At 37.9% G+C, this 19,027-nt stretch overlaps 1 protein-coding gene across 1 annotated transcript in view; it reads left to right on the plus strand.

The window, feature by feature from the left end:
* Positions 1 to 14,079, plus strand: part of LOC106635820 (putative G protein-coupled receptor Mth-like 1) — a 147,410-nt gene extending 133,331 nt beyond the window's left edge. Inside the window, exons 6-7 of the mRNA XM_089592520.1 lie at positions 114 to 252; positions 12,980 to 14,079. Coding sequence (XP_089448646.1) covers positions 114 to 252; positions 12,980 to 13,313 — 473 coding nt within the window. The 3' untranslated portion in view covers positions 13,314 to 14,079. The remainder of the gene's footprint in view (positions 1 to 113; positions 253 to 12,979) is intronic.
* The last annotated feature ends 4,948 nt before the right edge of the window (positions 14,080 to 19,027 follow it).

Below are 19,027 nucleotides of genomic sequence, written 5' to 3' on the forward strand. Positions count from 1 at the left end.
GCTGAAGAAAAACGAGCGATGCTTGCAGGGTTGAGGTGCGAATTATAATTCATGGAAAATTAGAAATGTTGTCCCTGTTTCAATCATTTTTTTTTTTTTTTTTTTTCTTACAGGTGACATGGAGATGCTGACCTACTTCTTCGGACCGATTGGCCTACTACTTGCAATAAATCTTTTATTTTTCTCGGCAACCGCCCGCGAGTTGACGTGCGGCCTCTGGAAAGGCGAATTCGTAAAAAGCACCACTGAAAGGTAAGTCGATTATTTACCTTATTCAAATATGAAGGATGGGGGGGGGCAGAGTACAGTGAATAAGTAAAGGGGAAAAAGAGAAAGAAGAGAGAACCAGATAATAAATCAAATATTCAGTGTGCAGTATAGCAGAAGCTTTCTTTTCTTTAGAGACTTTAGAACTTACGAGGTTAAATAATAATCGAAAGCTAAATCTAGCCTTCATGGTCATGCTACTGCACCCACGTTTTAAAAAAAAGCTGAGCCTGTTCATTTGTTCACATAGAGACTTTTTCAACGAATGCTGCTTTTTTTATTCGGATTTACCTCTGTTCGGACTCATGATTCCGTGCAATACAGAAAAAATTAAGTCCAAGTGAATTTTTTTAAACTAATGGCGGAAACTGGGTACTCTAGTATCTTTACATCTTTTTCTCGGTCTTCTGATTTATAACGAAGGTGAACAGCACGGCAGTTTTAATAAAATTGACTAAGCATTTATTTTTATTGTGACGTAAGTCTGAAATTTAGATTTAATTGCCATTAGGTTTTCCTTTCACGTTTAATAAATGAAACCACTGACTCGGAACGAAGAGAATTTCACGGGCCAAAACGTATAGACCAGTCCCATTTTTCAGTTTTATTCTCCAAAATAGTTAGAGCAATCACAAAATTCAGCTAAAAATAAACTGTAAATATTTTTCCAGTACACAAACGTGAAATGAGCTCGCACACGTGTATTCCGCGAAGTATGCTTTATTTTTTGTTCGCCGAAAAAAAAGCTCTCAATCGTATTTGACGGATCAAAAAACATCAGAGAAAGAGAAAAGGATATGGTATCGAGAAACGTGCATTCATAGTTGGATGTTTTGCCAAAACGATCGGACGTCATTTCCTTCCAGATGGCTTCGAGCTTTTAACAAATAGAGATGAAAAGAAAAAAATTTTTTAATATTTTTTCAGCTTTTAATAACAGAACTAAGCCATCTCATTTCATCGAAATCTTTCAAACTTGATGTAATCATAATTATTCAAGTACCATGTATTTATCGGGAAAGCAATATAGAAAACCCACCCTTAAATCTTAACGATGAATAAATGTTAAGCCCATCATCATTAGGGCCATGCACGTACTTTCATTCCAAGACAGTTGCCCCGTGTAAGATCCACAGCCAGTCATTGTCGTAGTAATTGTAACGTACAATGTAGCCCATAAATTGAGTTTAGCTCCAACATTCGTCGAAACAACTGAGATGTAAATTTCCCCAGTCATGCTCGTAATACACGTGAGCCGTGGCATTGTTTTGGAAAACATGCCAAGTTGGATAATCTTCCCCAATTGTTGTCTTTAAATTTTGACTAATTGACCGTATTTGTACATAAAGTGTGTATACCTTTGCCTGTGGCATACATTTCTTCTAAAATCACATTTCACCCCCAGTGCGTATATATCATACGTGCACTACGCGTATCACACACAACGTGTACACAGATGCTAAGTGCATCTGTTTTTACTGATACCGCAGAGACAACCCGAGCTTTTGTAACTTTGATGTTGGGCTTCTTTTTAAATGCACCTTCCCGTGTTTGAGCTCACGCTGAGACGGCATGCTTAAATAATCTTGACGTATCGTTCACGAGCAATTTTTTATCCTCGAAGAAACGAAAAAAAAATGTAGCAAAGTAATCTTGAACACCACCCAATTCCTCGGGTGAGTAGTCTAATTTTATAACGAACAATGACAACTAAAGACATGCAGTAAGAATAAGTTGTAATGATATATCCTTGTGACAATTGTTGATGAAAAGTTGCCAGTCGGAGGGTCGTGAGTGTCGATAAGTGCAGAATTTAACGTCTCATCAGCCACGTTGCGTCTTACACCGTCTCTGTGACAAAACAAATTAGAATCTGCTACTCTCTCGGCTTGTCGATGTACCAAGAGCAGATGCACCTTTGAGTATACAACGTGTAACTGCACAACGAGGGTATCTGTTGGAACGAGCACGGGGACACGCGAAATTACTCTCGCACAGCGATGAGTATTCACAGGGTTATTACTCGGCGTCTGATATCCATCACGCCAATGCCGTACGTATATTTCGGAGGTTAGATCGCCTGTACATCACATATTAGGTCATACTGAGAGAGAAAGAGAGAGAGTCTGTTATAAATCATCTCTGCTGCAGACGGAGGAGCTAATCGTGACTTACCCAAGTGCGCGGTACAATGATCCGCGACAAGTTTTTTGTACGTCTTTATTCATCCGAGTCTCCAATATTCCTTAAATTCATACCTCCATGTGTATAGGTACTGTGTGTGTGTGGGGAAGTACATTCCTCACTTCTCGATACCTCAAGCATCGGGTCTAAATCTTATTCCAGGTGATCTTTCTCTGTGTCTCTCTTTTTGCTTTTCGAGTTGCTGCGTACGTGGGCGTAACTTTTGAGTCAGTGAAAGTGCGCTGTCTAATTGAGACTGATGTAATGCACATAAATTATGTTATATTATATTATGACGAGCACGTCATTTTTTCCCGATTTTCATGCTGCTCTTGCTCAAACACCATTTTATCTGGTGTCAATTTTTATGTTCGAGATAAACGTCAGTGATTCTCTCTTCCGTATATTTCTTTCCGGAGATCATACAAGCTAATTTTGAGCATCTCGTCGCTTGGAATTGGATAGGTGTCTTTTTGTCCCTTGGGCTGTAGATTACGCTTCCCAAGTTTTTTGGCTGTTTAATCCTCGAACTTTTGAAATGTAATAAAAGTGATTGTCCTGCGCATAACAGAGTATGAATGAGTAATTACTTACATTTTTAGTTGCATTTATTTCGTTCATCGATCTTGTTTCGTATGATAATTCTGATTTCTCGTTTTCATTTATTGGTTCGTATATGTACAGAGTCTCGATGTGAAAAAATTCACGATGACAGAGATGATTCAGATTTTTAATGAAATATTTACGTGCTATTTTTAGATCATGTTTCATTTTTCTGAATATATACGTGTCCGTGAATAGTAGCTATACAATTTACAAAATAAGCTTTCTGGTATTAAGACTTTGCTCAAAGTTGAGCCAAAATACAATTTCTACCGTACACGAGTGCATCCTTTAGAAACTTGGTTATATAATTATGAAATAATTATGAGAAGCCACACGAGGTATTTAACCTTAATCTGATTCAATTTAAGTCCTGTATCCGCTTTGTATGATACGAAAATCCAAAATTTTATGACGTTCACGTGTAAATAACTTCGAACGCGTGCTGTTATGTTAAAAAACTCGGTAGCAGATACAAAGCAGCAAAACTACATTAACGATATTCTTTGAGTCAAAATATTGTGAAATAAAAATCATGTGTCACAATCTAACGCAAAATGTTATCCATTTGTGAATCGAATCGGTATGTCGCTTTGTGCTTCCCGATCATACAAAAAGGAAAAAAAAAGTACCATTTGGCTTACATTTCACTGAGCCATCGGTTTTAAAGCTGATGAGGTAGTAATATACAATAAAATAGTGCATCACCCATTCTATTGCTCTATTTCTTTTGGATATTCACTTGTTAACTTTAAGATCGATTTTAGGGGACTTTGATAAAAGCCATGCATAGCTATATAGACTTTAGTTACCTCCTACTCTGTACTACAGAACTTTTGCCGTCATCGTCGTATCCACTGCTATGCTCCCGCGGGGTAATAAAGAAGATCGACGTAGTAGCTGCTGGTGCTTCTGTGTGCACATTATCATTGCAATCGGCCGCAGTAATTCTCGATCCCAGGCATTAAGTATTCTCCCATGTAGAACTGCTTTTCTTCGAGACTTTTACTCAAGCAAAGTGAGCTCAACCCATTGTCGAGAAAAAAGTTCTTTGATTCCTTACAAAGTATAATTTCGTGTGTACAAAGCCAAAGTACTCCAAAGCTTTTAACATTCGGACGTGTTCATTATATATAGATACGATTTGATTCGAAGTGGTACAGGGATATCTTTTTTTTTTTTTTTTTTTATTGCACACTGGGTGTGCTTTCTATACTTATAATGGAACAAATACACAACTCTTCTAAATGGTGTATCGTTAAATACTGTACCTTCCTTTTCTCAGTCCCGAGCAATAAAATAAATGGTCCGACAAATTTTCCGCGTGTAATGCGTATCTTGCGGAACGAAACCTCCTCCGTGTCTGTACCATGTAGGCACCACTTGCAGCTGTTAATAATCGTTAAAGCCGGCTCTCGAGAGACACACCGAACTGGTGAACATCTCCCGCGATGCTTTTATACCTGATGCCGGCAATTACTAGACCACTAGTTTGCTCTTTGCCATCTACTTTTTCGTTTGCTCGCTTTGCCATTTATTTCCTGTGATTTAACTGCGATTGTGAGAAATGCGATCGAGAAATTTATGTGTACACACGTACATGGGATTAAACGAGTGCCTTTCCTCGATATTTTATACCCATTGATCAGGTGTGCGAGAAGATATTAACAAATTGCAATCGTGATGCCCTGTTCAACGACTCGGGGATGAGATTTTCGTGTTTGTTTCAACGCTACAGCCGATGACCCGCGGATCGTTGGTATTGTTGCTCGTTATCGCTGATTGCACTTTATTTTCTCGTTTAATTTTGCCGATACTGGCTCGCTTTGATTTGCGTTTGATTGCAAAAAGACACGCTGAACCATCCATACTTTTCAACGTGGGCGCACATTTGTATGTTTTTTTTTTATTTTTTTTTAACATCGTTTTTGTTTTCAGTTGGAAGGGAAAATTAATTTGGCATCGAGCATGAATATCGGGTGTTTCTCTCTGCTCCTCCTACATTAAAATCATCAATAACATGAATTTGGGAAAAGTTAAAATATCGCATTAGATCGTGCATTTGGGTTGTTCAAGTTCGTACGAAATTTTTTAATGAAATCACGTAAAATATTTCTTTTCAAGCTATGATAAAAAATAGTAATAAATTAATGTTTGGATAAAACTAGGATCAAAAATACGTCCACCTTCGATAAATCGCTGTGATTTCTATATAAAAATAAACTACACCGTTAATCCCCTTCATCACCGCAAATTTTAAAAACGTAACGAATACTTCTCAATTTTCTCCCGACCAAAGCGGTACAGAGGAATAAATATCATTTACACGGGCAATAACGTTCGGTAAGCCGCAGCAAGCAGGTTCCAATTTCGAGCTATTAATAATGCAAAATGATCGCACAGAGAGCGGCATGACCGCTCGACGGCTGAACCTGGCTTTTTTTTAATGGTTCTTCGTGAACCATTTAACGTAATCACAGAGTGTGAAGAGCTCTTTGTGCGCCGAACGCGAAAAATCGAGAGAAAGAGAGCGACTACCTAAACGCTCGGCGCGTAATAAGCGCTTTCCAAAAGAAGCGAGAGCTTATCGATCAAACCCTATACTCTCGAAGAAGAGATAAAGGGATAATCGAGAAGGGAAGATAAGGAGATCCGTCGAGCGCTGTACTCACGCTTATAGCGCAATCTTGTTCGATCGAACGCGCCTCTAGCGAGTGCTTGTAATGGCAGAATTATTCGCACTACCTTATATTTATTTATTTATTTATTTATTTATTAATATTTTACGAGATTAGAATAGAAAATTATCTCTGAGCATTTTTCTTTCCATGTACGCTCGCGTGGAAATGTTTTTATTAGGATTTTTAGGGTTCAACGATTTCTTTACTCTCCTTGGGTAATTTTCGTTTTTCACTCTTTCGCTAGTTTCGATGACTATTACTCCCGATTCTGCTCATTTTAGTGCATGACACTCGATACTTGTAGGCTTTTGCCTCATTTCCTTTAAAATTTGGCTGTAGAAATTTTTCATAGCCTATATACTTTTTAAATCCAAGGTAAGGCAAATAAATATTTTAAGAGTCATGAAACTTGAGTTATTTATATTACAAACACGCAAAATTCCTTTTTTTTTATTTTACACACTTAAACACACTGTCTCTCTCTTTATCTCTTGACTTTTCTTCTTTTCTTTGTATTTACTTTCTGTACTTTTTTGGCATATTTGCAGATCGCGTGCCATACCAAGAACAAATGAAAAACCAAGACAGCACACCAGTCGTAGGTACGGAAATACTTTTTTTATATATATTTTTTTTTTTCACGCTTGCCATTAATACTTAGATTTAGAAGGAAAAAAAAGGTTTTAAATTTTTTTATTTCATGACGGACACCGAGTTACCGCTTTTTATGTTTAATAAAATCTCACAGCTGCTTAAAATATAGTTTCATAATCCCACGTGTAACATCACCTGCTCATCACAGTGATTTCATTCATCGTGTATTTTCATTCTTATCGCATGCAATCGAATGTAGAATCAATTAATCATCTAGACATTTTTTATTCAAAATCACGTATTAACTATTTGTTTTAATAACAAATTTAATTTATAAAATATCCAATCATCCATTTAACAAAATGTGGGGTGAAAACGTATGTTGAGTATCGCTGACTCAACTACCAAAAAGTGGACGGTTGTATTTCAGTATACTGAGATGGAAAATTTGCCAAGTCGGGCTTCAAAAAATAGCCAGTTTCTTCCCGTTGCCATAGCTTGTACCTAAAAGCCGTACAGTCCAATGAAAAGAAACTGCAACACCGGTGCAAAATCCTTCATGCCTAAAAACTACACGTAAAAATAGAGGAAGAGCCTCTTGTTTTCGACGAGACACGGCGACTCGTATAAATTCAGGCTCATCCGATGGTAAAATGGGAATTCCCGAGGAGTGTGTGTAGTGGAGCGTCGCTTGCTCGTAAAGTTTCGGCGAACGAATCGCACCCGAAATCTGCTGTAGCGGAACTCGGCGAAATTCGCCGGCTGGCTAGATGCGTGTCCTTTCGTTCCAACATACCGTGATATCTTCTATTTGATTTTAGTTTTGTCTACCTGGACTTTTGGACCGTAGTTGTTCTCATCCGCTTGACCGTGAAATGTAGAAAATGTAGTTGTATCATTTTATAAGTGTCAATTTTAGGCCTCCATGAGCACCAAATATTTTGTGAGATTCCTAATATTTGTACTATATTATTATCAGAGTTGGCAAACGATTCTTAAATTCTTACTGTCGATCATAAATACAAGTAAGGTTTCCCAATACTTTCTTTTTTTTCTGTATTTTTAACAAATGATTCAACAAACATATACTTTTACTTCTATGAACTCTAGGTACTGTACAGTTTCAGGTTTTTTAAATCTTATTTTTTAACAAAGATTACCAAAGTACTTGCAATCATTCTCTCTTTACTGTGCACGCACTTGCATAAACTTTTTTCATCTCGATCTTTATTTTTAGCCTCGAATATAAGAAAAGTCTAGAGTAAGCAAAGACAAATTATCTTTATGCATGAAAGCTTTCAGTGGCAGATGCAAGCTCTTCAAAAATTTTTACTAAGAAATTTATTTATGACTTGTATGTAACCTCATTTTAATTAAGAACAAAGGGCATGTGGTTTACTTTGAAGAAAAGCGTCTCTGTAGTTGAAAAAATACAATAATAGATCGTTATTTCATGGTTTGCTCAATCAAGAGATTTTCACGTCTAACAACATTGGAAATGAGCCAAATCCTGTGCAATGGGAAAATGACTTAAAAATGAATGAAAAAATTGTTAAATAATCGTGTTTTCAACAAACAAAAATTAATTTTATCAATAATAATAAAAGCTTAACAAAAATGCACGCAGCAATTTTTACCTGCACAACATGAAATCTTCTTCATATACTCTCTGCGGATATCACCTGTTCCCCACGAGTGTGCGTAAGCCCATCGGGCTCATTAAAGCCTTTTGCGCACGTGTATACCTATGTAGTCCCAAGCGGCCACTATGCAGCTCCATTAAACATACCATTTACCACCGTCCAATGGCAGCGGTTAACGCGATGTATTTTAGAAATATCTCGGGGTTAATAAACGTCTGCTGAATCGTCGCTGCAAATGCGTTTTCGACTCTCGCATCACAATACCGCATGCATGCATGGGAGAACCTGTTTTCACGCGCGCAGCAACAGAGATACGGATAGAAAAGAACGTACCACGTACTCGAGAGTCCCTCTCTGGCTTTTTGCTTTTTCATAGACCACCCTGTCGGTCTTCGGACTTTATTTTCTTTTTTTTTTTTTTTTTTTTTTTATATCGAAGATACGGCGGGAGCTACTCTGTAGTTGGATGGTGGTAGGTCAGGTGTCGGGTTTCTCGCACCTCTCGCGGCTCATTAAGCCAATTAAAGCGCCCGTTTAATTCATGCGGGTCGCTCCGCAAGCTGATTACCCGATGGCTACTCCTGCTTTTGTTAAAACTACTGCTCGATGATGGACTCTGCATTAAAATTTTTATTTTTCATTGTATGGTATCGAACACCCACAACTGTATCTATATTAATTGTTACTATATGTGATATGTTAGGGGTAATAAGGGTTGCGGTCCCTGCATTTTCGTTACTTCTGTCTCATTGTTTTTCCGAAGATTACGACGTAATACTCGTGCATGTGTCTCTTGTAATATTGATAGCTCGCATAAGTGCCACTCTCAGGTTTACGCCTCTACTAATTTTCAGAGTCTTCGCGTACCTCATTGCAAATATATCACGTGATACTTGGACCTTCCGGTCCCAGCAGACGATTTTTTTTCCTCTTCAGCTCTGCCGTGATCATTTGTCGTCGCGTCGGTTCATCTTTCTTTCCGAGGCATTTTTCAGAGTGCCAACAACTTTGCCCCCTTCTTGCTGCCTATATACACGTACATAAATGGAGCATTAACGAGTTTCGCCGCTAATTGCGAAACGTTTTGCACAAGGCGAGAGATGAGCGAGGGTTAAGATCCTTTCCCCCTGCTCCCTCTAAGGCGTCTTTAAGAAATAATTAGACCCTTCGAGAGGAAGATATTGCATGAAATTCTCCTCGGAGGGTCGCAGCTCTTTTTTTAAGCGGAGAAATTATAGGCCGCCACCGCCGTGCCCCCCCCCCTCTCGCGCGAATTAACGAGATTAAAGGTACTCGCGATCTTCACACCGGTGCCGTTGCCGTGTCTTTCTCTTTTTCATGCCTCTGAAGGGTTTTTTTTCTTTCTTTTTTCCCTTTACGCGAGGTAATCGTACATAATTTCGGCTTATGCATGCGTTTCTCCATACATCCCTTTTGGATAACACTAACGGCGATGCTCGACTATTTTTACTTCGCCATCGTTTATGCAATTTTCTCCCTCAATTTTTTTGTTAACACGTGGCGTAAGTTATACGTGTAATCTATGGAAAACCAATCGTTCTCTCGGACGCTCAAGCTGATTTATATTTGATAAAGACCTCGGTGCCATTCTTTGACGTCAACTGTGGAACAACCACTTGGATATATCTTCTCTTGATACTATACGTGCAGTCGGATACTCTTCAGGAATGAATTTTAGGATCCCAACTTTTCATTCGAGTCTGAAAAAAAAGGCTTATCAACCATATTTTCTCTCCAAACAATCTGTACGAAGCATATATGTATATGAAATCCGTGCCCAGGCGATACATCAAAGAGATTGACGTCCAACAAGATTCATACATAAATAAAACATGGCCAACAAGACCATTTGGTGTTTTGTATCCTGGTGTAGATAATTACCAGCAGCAGCTCTGCCATCAGAGCCGTGCACCAAATCAAAAAGCCCACTTGTAAGGCAATTATTTTCCCCCCCGCGATGTTGTACAGTGCACATATAGTAGTAGGGCGAGGGAGATACCTATACTCTTTCGACCGCCCGTAGCAATCATCGGGAGAAAAATCTCTCGCCTTGTTATCGCGGAACTTGTTTCTTCCCCGTCAACCGGCTCTCTTCCTCCTCGCGGTCGGACAAAGCTCACCGATTTGTTGGCTTTGAGCGTCACAGGTTGTTCGCCGATACGAGTGAAAAGTGTTTGCCGTTGCTTTTAAAAAAGTTTTTCTTTCTTTCATCTATCGCTGTGTAGCGTTATTTTGCTCTTGGAGTGAAATGTTGGAATATTTTGAATAATCACTTTATTACTGGAAGTAGTGGCAATTTTTTTATGTACTCATCTCACGATTCGCCTGCGTTACTAACACGCTAACCACTTGACTGTACAACTGAAGCTTCCAAATTTTAAAAAAATGTTCATATCTACTTCGTTTTTACAATTTTTTGCTTGATTAACTACTGTTTTGCAACTGTTATCGTTCGAGGAACCTATACTTATTTCTTTTGCTACAATGTTTTTTTTTTATTTTTTTTTTTTCTCTATTCGTTTCTCCTTTTATGTACCGACAGAATTATCTTTCTTTCCTATTTTTCGCCATTTTCTATTCGGAGTATCATGATTTTTTTTCAAACTACTTCCCTTTCTCAACCAAGTAACCTTGTTTTGGACTTTATCCTTATTTTTACTTCTAAATGAAATATGTCCTGCATTACTTTTTACATTGATTGAAATTCACCTTGCCGTGCAGACACATTTACTACACCTTGAAAAAAAAAAAAAAAAAAAAAAAAAAAAAAAAACAAAGATTTTCGAGCGGTCTTCTTTGTCGTAATCTTACAATAGCGGGTGGTCCGACGAGGAGGTGATTCCCGTGCCAGCCATTAACGTTAAAATTAAAACCAGCTCGCAAACACAAGTCGTCTGTAACCCATTTTTCCGCTCTCCGGCACCGTATCTTCCACCTACTATACTCTTCGGCGGCTCTCCCCCGCCATAGAGTGAGTTGTCGCGTCTCGGCGCGCTCGTAATAATTAGCACAGAAGAGAGAAACACGTTGGCTGCTCCGCACAGAAATAGAAGCGCATCTCGACGCTTCCGTGATTCTGCGCGCCCCAATCGCCACTGACACTGCTGTTGAGAACTGCGAGTCGAGCATCTGCAGAAAAGAGACAAAGAGAGAGAGAGAGAGAGAGAGATGGAGAAAGGGTAGCACCACCGCGCAACAATGCAAACCCTTGCTCGAAAGGCCCGTCTTGACGTACCTAATTAGCGCAAGTTAATTTTACGTAATTGATACTGTTAGTTTGATGAATGCTTTTCTCGGAATAGCGTAACGTAGTTTGATGTTGATCATTGTCAAAGGACAATCGCTCAGTTTTCGGATTGCCACGCGTTGTTTGCAAATTTGACACTTGAAGAAAATACCCTCTAGGTGTAAATAAACTAATTTCCCCTAGAAAGCACATATGGTATTTGTAGCACATAATATGATTATTTTTGTCCCTGCACCTAAGCATCCCGAAATTCCTAAATCTCGACAAGAGCTGCTACGCTCGAGTAATGGGCAGCGTACCTCTAAGCTCGCCACGGTCCTCTTCCACTGTCGTATCCCTCGCGTTAACCCTTTCGCACGTGCATCGCCCGTTCGCTCTTCCGCATTAATTAATTACACGTGTATGGCATTAACGCGCACGCAAATGCATAATAATTCAGGTAGACAGGCAGAAGCTCTTGCAGCCACGTATACATAAAGGTTGTGCGCTTGCGCTTCGTCTCGCCAATTTTGGCCTATTATTGTCAAAACACGCTCTCGAGCCGCTTCGCTTTCCTACTATCTCTCGCGTGTCCTTTAATTTGCAATTTATGCAAAGCTGTGGGCTGCCTCTTCCGACCCCTTCCTCCTTTTGGGCTCACTTGCGAGCAATTTGCGAAAATTTACGCGGATGGATCACTGCTGCCTCCGGCCTTACGCGTGGCCTTCTCTTTTCTACGTATCCATTACTTAGCAATGAATAATTATGGTGTACATGCGCAGTTCTCTTAGTCGACCATGTGTGTTGAGTATTTTGAGATTTTGTTTCTGGTAGCCAAGAGTTGGTGAACAATTTTGTTATTAGAAAAAGATGAAAAGAAGAACTCAAATGTTAACAGAAGTATGACGATGACATTAAAAAACACTAATATCTATAAAAATCTTTCTGACCCTACTGTAGTACGAGCATCATTTTAGTACTCCTCTTACCTTTATGTCAGACACAAACTTAAATCCTAAATTCCTGAGATACCTGGCTTTTTGAGTCTTTTACTCATACCTACCATGATGTAGCTGGTAAGTTTTGTTTATGGCTAATATTAAATCTACTCAGAAACTAAATTTTTACAATCAAGTTGATGAAAATTGTTAATATTCTACCTCTGTTCAGTTATAGACGACAGGTACAATCTAAAATATGCCAGCAGTCTTCATCATATTCTAATAATAATGACGAATAGTTGATATGAGTTACCTTTTAATTCTACAAATAAGTTCTCTATTGTATTTAACTTAAAAAATTTACTGAAATAATCCATGCATTTCAAATTTTACTGAATTTTGGGTACTATCCTTTTTAGTTAAGCCAATGTATTGTTATAATCTAGAAATTTTTATTTGTTTCTAATTTATTTTACCCTCTTTAACGTTACTTATTTACTCATCCAAAATTATTAAAACTATCATTCGACATTTCATACCCAATTCATATACTCCAAAATCGTCTCACACACATGGTTCTCAATACAATTACAATTAGAATTAAATTTAATTGACAATTACTTATTAATCACCTTAAGCAATTAATGTGCCTTCGTATTATCGATAAAACAAAAGAAAACTTAAAAATAAACTTGATACATGAACATCACAACTAATCCCTTATTGCCCTGCAATGCACCACTTCCAAGTGACCATTGATCAACACAATTTTAGACAGGACTAATCCAAGCCTCGCTTCTCGTCTTCTGTTTGTTTCAGAGCCGCGCTGAGCAAGGTCTGCCTGAAGCTCGTGGTGGTGATGGGCGTGCCGTGGATCTTTGACGTGGTATCGTGGCTGGCCGGTGGTCCAGCCTTCCTCTGGTACCTGACCGACGTGCTAAATGCTGCCCAGGGCGTCCTCATCTTCATCGTCGTGGGCTGCCAGCCTCAAGTGCGGGCAGCCCTCAAGCGGCTCTGGTCATGCAATCCTCGTGCCAACGCCAGCCGTCAAGGAAACGGGCTGAGCACCACCAGCCACGGGATGCCCAGTATGGGCGACAGCGTCACTCAGAACCCCAGCACCAAGACTGTACCGCTCGAAACTATCTGCTGAACTGGGATGCGTGGAACCACACATTGGCGCATCGTTGATTCGTCGATTTGTTTGTTATTTCAGAAGATGCAAGTCGATGGTAAAGCTGTGATGGTTATAGTGAGCTGTGATTTTTAAGTATTTCTACTTGCAATCGTGCATATGGGAGACAAAACTTTCTTTTTGCTCGCGAAGAAAGAAATCGTTTTTGCATGTGTAGTAGAACCACCGATTCGTTGTGATTCGATAGAGAGAGTCGACAATTTTTCCGATCCGTAAGCTGTACTGGGTAGTACAGTTTGATCGATCGCCGTACGTTGTCGATTCTTCTGAGGAGCAAATAAATGGAGATCAGATGAACGGATGAGGGTTACTTTGCGCGTCAGATCGTAAAATGATGCAAAAAAGCGAGGGGGAAGATGGAGATGACGATGCTCTTGCAAAGTTGATACACGTCACGCGACTACCCTTTTTTTTTACGGTGGATGAAGCGTGAAATGGAGTAGGGAAGATTTTTGTCTCTATTTTATACTGTAAAATGGATGAGTGGGTGTTCTCTCGAAAGACTGATGCGCCTCGTGGATAAAGTGTCAAGCTTTTTTATGAAAAAGTGAGTTTTCTATGTTTACCTGCAACTGATTCTCCGTACGAACGAAAAAAGACTGTACGCTACCAGTGGTTGGTTTCAATCTTGGGCGACGTTCAGAGACGTATTTATAAGTTGAAATTGTTACGAAATATTTATAGTTTGGATTTGAAACAATTCACTGAATATTTTTAAAGTATTTTCGCACAAAAACAATGATTTTACAATCAATTTTTGTTTGTTTTTTCATCAGTTTACCTATTACAGAGTAGAGAAGGAATAAAAATTTTCCCCTTGTCTGTAGGTATACAGTACAGTATACTTAAAAATTTTTACATATTTTTTTATAAAACATCGACTTTTTAAGTGTTATGTCTCTGTCAAAAAAGAGAAAACATATACTAGAATTTAAACAAAAATTAAACGTCGCAATTAACAAAAAAACAATGGAAATTTTTTCTGTACGACCCTTTTGTACAAATCTCGTTTAGAACTAAACATTTTGGATAAGCCAATTTTTATGAATAAAAAAAAAAGTGTTCTATCGCACTTTTATACAGCTGATGTGATGATTGAAATTTTACACGCAAAACGTCCGATCTACGAAAAAAAGCTAGGCTGGTATATTTTACGCACGTGCAAACAGTCAAATTATTTGCAGCACGTTTGAGGCTGCCAGTATACAGGAGAACCAAAAATAAGAGCGACCTCGAGTTCCCCTGGAAAACGGAAAAAACCAAAAATGCAGCAACAGCATAAGCGCACTTCTCTTTGAAAGGCTTTTTCGGGACGGGTGGGCTGTTGTTGTTTTATACCGAACTACGTTTTTACGAGTCAGGTGTGGCGCGAACAAACGGGGCACAGGGACAACGCGTCCTCCTCTCGATGTCCGGCATAAATTTGCATAAGCACTGCCAGCCGCGCAAGTGCACTTGCTCTTCTGGGCTTCTTCATTTGCATACCCGGAGAGCTATAATAGCTGACTAGCCGGTCGGTCGCACGGGTGACGTGGACGTCGTGCTGTCTGATACTACCGACGCCTCACAAGGATCGCCCTGGGTGACAAGGGTTTGGCTTTCGTCCCTTTTTTTACTTTCTCATATTATGTACCTACATGGTTTTTTTTTCTTTTTTCGAAAAAAAAGTGTGACCAACGCTACACTTACTTGCAAGCGAGAAACTTTGAACAAGCGTTGGTGTGAGTCTTTTTTTTTTATTACTTTTAACGAAAACAATTTCTGTTTTATGAATACGAGTATTTCTGCGGTGGAAATAAGTATGGCAAACTTCCTCACACTTATTAAACCGAAGGGATAAGTTAAAAGAGCTTTAATTAGTAATGATTGATTCGCATGTGTATAATTTTGATCACTTTAAAGTTTCCATGTACTTAATGGCGATTAATAGTCATTTGTTAATAACTTTATAATTATACAAAAAAGAAAGTTTTATTTAACTCGGACAGAAATAAAAGATGTACTAATGATTGTTTTTAAAACACTTTAACAATGATATTTATAAAATCCCTAAAAAACAGAAAAATTAAGTCGTGATTTCTCTGGACACTGTCTTTACAATAATATACATGCATAAAATATATTATCGTACATCAGTATACTACTTATGTAATGTGCTATTGCTCCTTTTAAGGGTGAAAAAAAGCCGATATTTTTGCATTGTGTGTATCGCTTGTGCAGTAGCTTGTAGAAATAAGCAAAACTATGTAAGGAAGGAATAAATTTAAAAAGAATGATTATCGTGACAATAAAAAGAAACTTAGATAGATAAAAAGTATAAGGACTAGCGTTGTGTTGATCAATAAACAAATATATATTCACAAGACTAAAAACTAAATATTTTAAATCTCCATATGCTCGTCAGTACAATTTGTAAACCAGGACATTCTTTACTAGTTTTTTTTTTTTTTTTTCTAAATAATTTATCTAAAAGGTTATAATGATCCATACGAAAATTCTTTGACGTTTTCAGAAACTCGTGTTTAGCCTCATTTGGAAAAAAATTGAATGCCTTTTCAAACTGCCTTGCTTATGTGGTGTTCACTCGTGCCGCTTAGTGTTCATAAAAAACTGGGAGGTTCAAGTAAAGCCTGATTATACCTCAATCGTCGAAGTACTTTGGGACCTCAATTCATAACAGAATATAGCTATTGATAAAAAAAAACGTGTGGGTCGCGAAAAACCCATTGATTCCATGCAACTATCAATTAATTGTCGAGCGAACATTTCAATGATTGTTGAACAAAGCTTGTCTTACCGGAGAATTTAGTACGTATGAACATTTAAAAGTAATAACTCATGATTTTATTTCAGCAAAAAACGATTTCGGGTAAAATCATCCATTTGTTCGTGCCTGCGTCAGTTTTCCTTGGTTTCAACTCAAATGGCTCGTAAAAAAAGAAAATCTCATTTACATTTAAACACCAGCAAGTTCAAACAGGAGTACACATTAATATTGTATTTTTGTCTTCAAGTAACGTATCGATCGTAAATTACAAATGACTTATATACCCCACATTTTGGTTTTTACGCGCGTGGTCATAAACTAAATGTGCGCACGTACGAAAAGAACTTCCTCGGTTGCAATGACGTTTCTCTTTTCTGATGACGACTACGACTGCCCGTATACAAACAACCTTAACGGTGTTGTATTCCGTAAATATATGAGAAGATATGGTTTTTCAGATATTCTTAAATGCGAAAAATTAAAAAAACTCCAACTAAAACTTCAAGCATCAAGTAATTGGAGACTGCTCTATATTGGAGATAAATTAACAATCAGTTTTGTATTGAGTGCAGTTGTAATTTTGACGAGCAATTAATTTAATCACGAGAACTATTAGAATTTACATTATACTTGAAAGCAAATATAACTGTACTAAAAACACGATGAAAACCAAAAAATTGAGGAAAAAAAATAAAGTTGATCTGAGTAGAATGTCTCTGTGTATGTAAATTTATAAGTATGCTTGGGTATCAGAAACTGAATATTCTTAGAAAAAAAATAAAAGTAGAAATTACGTGGTAAAACTTTTAATACTATGTAGGATGTTCATTGATGCTGCTCAAACCATACAAAGTAAACAAAACTTTCACCAACAAAGTAAAACTTTTCGTATACTTTAGCCACATCTTATTGTGATTTGTAAATTTCAGATTCAACAATATCCCAAATATGTTTAGTATAAATTTTTCACACAGTCCGAAAATGTCACACTCGATACTACTAAAGGAACGAGCTGCCGCCACCTCCTGAAAATAATAATAATTATAAAAAAATAATGTATACCTCTAGTACCTTACTTTCAAGTGTAGAGATGAACTTGTGATAGTCTGTGAGAGCGAGTCGATGCATGCAAATCTTGTAGTACAAGTACATAGAGATAAGTACATTCGCGTTTGAATTGGCTCTTATAGCGAACCGCTTGTAAGTGCAATTGAAGGAACGAATCTATAGACTCACATCGCTGAATTAGTTTTATTAGTGGAAATTGAAATCGTACACATTAAGGTCCACTGAGTTCGTAATCTCAACCATCGTAAGTAATTAGCTCTACGTAACAGTTTAATTAATATATGTCACAGTATATTAAAAAAATATATAATATTTATAAACATGTTTGAACAAAAAGAGAAAATAAGATAACGTGAACGCTTGATTAGGTATAAAAATTTTTTTTGTAATATTTTCATTGAAAGCTCCTCCCAACAAACTCGTTTCAATACCAAATAAAATAAATAATAATTCAAGAAGAAAAATGTATAAAAACACGTCCATCATAATAATCAGAAAAAGTAAACGCAGTAGCATCGGTAGCGTGACTGACGAATCTAGATTTATATGTATGTATACACGCTCGCAATCAACAAGTGGCAACTTGAAGTCGTCGAGTTAACGTGAGCCGACTTGGCGTTGAAAGAACGTGGATGAAAATAAAAAAAGTGATGTAGAAGAAAGCACACGGCGGACGGAGGCGCGAAAAAATGAGAAAGAAAACTCGCTCAGATCGCAGCCACGAGATTTGCACGAACATACCTGTGTGTATAAAATACTGTACTCGAGTCGCATAATCCCTCTCCAGCGCGTTTAATGTACAATTTACGATGTTAAAAGTGGTATTTAAACTAAGCTTTGATGTTTTGATAAAAAGGTAGGTTGAGGGTCGATAGGAACACGTGTACGGTAAAATCGTTTTGCAAGTGAGAAAAAACACTCTTAAAGCTCACCGTCGTAAAATCATTTCGGCAGCAAAAATATAGGAGATAAAGCATTCCCTCGAGACTCTACGACCCTTACACCTCGTCATTTGCCTTTATAGCACTAGGGGCGTGATTTTTTTGTGTGTGTTTACATATAAACATGTGTATGTGTATACGCGCACCGGATGCGAGGTGAGTGATCTTGGAGTCAGCTTCTCGATTGTATTTATTTATTTACATACGCGTAAATATCGAACGCGAAGTAAACTTAATTTTTTTCCCAATTTTCAAGTTTATTACGTATTTTTCTGTTCAACTTTTAAAACAAGATTTGAAGGAAGCAAATGAATCGAAGAATCTGTGATTCTTCTTTCATTGGTGCGAACTGCATATTCGATGGCCTTACGTTTAATTTACCTGTATACTTGCGATAAATTATTTTACGTACTTAGCACGTGGCAGTGATTGAAAATTACGGTTGAAAAACCTTGTTCCGTTGTGTATATATAAACTTTCTTGGCCTAGATTTGAGTTAAGTCGATTCGATTGTTGTACGCATACGTTAGAGAGACAATCGAAAGCAACTAAAATACTCGTGGTATGTAAAACGCGTTGACGAGTTTGTCGACGCACCGAAAGACAGTCCAGGGGCGACCAAATGCATCGGAAAGCAAACAAAGTCTTGACGTGCCGTCGTGTTCGTCCATTAGTTGCTAATCGAGTGAGTATCGCCACACACGTACGGTATAATGTAAATTATTGCGCCAAGCGCGTTTTATCAACGAATGAATAGGTGTCGTTTATGTATCACGTAAGTTTGTAAATACATGTATGTAGGAACATAATCGAGACGTGCGTATGTTGTGTTCTACAACGAGTCATGAATGAGATTCATTGTTAGGTCTGTGTGGAAGTATCGTTAGCGATTGTGT

The sequence above is a fragment of the Copidosoma floridanum genome, unplaced genomic scaffold (genome assembly GCF_036245765.1).
Source record: "Copidosoma floridanum isolate Cflo_tuat_1 unplaced genomic scaffold, Cflo_Japanese_pri ptg000019l, whole genome shotgun sequence".
In the NCBI taxonomy this organism is placed as follows: domain Eukaryota; kingdom Metazoa; phylum Arthropoda; class Insecta; order Hymenoptera; family Encyrtidae; genus Copidosoma; species Copidosoma floridanum.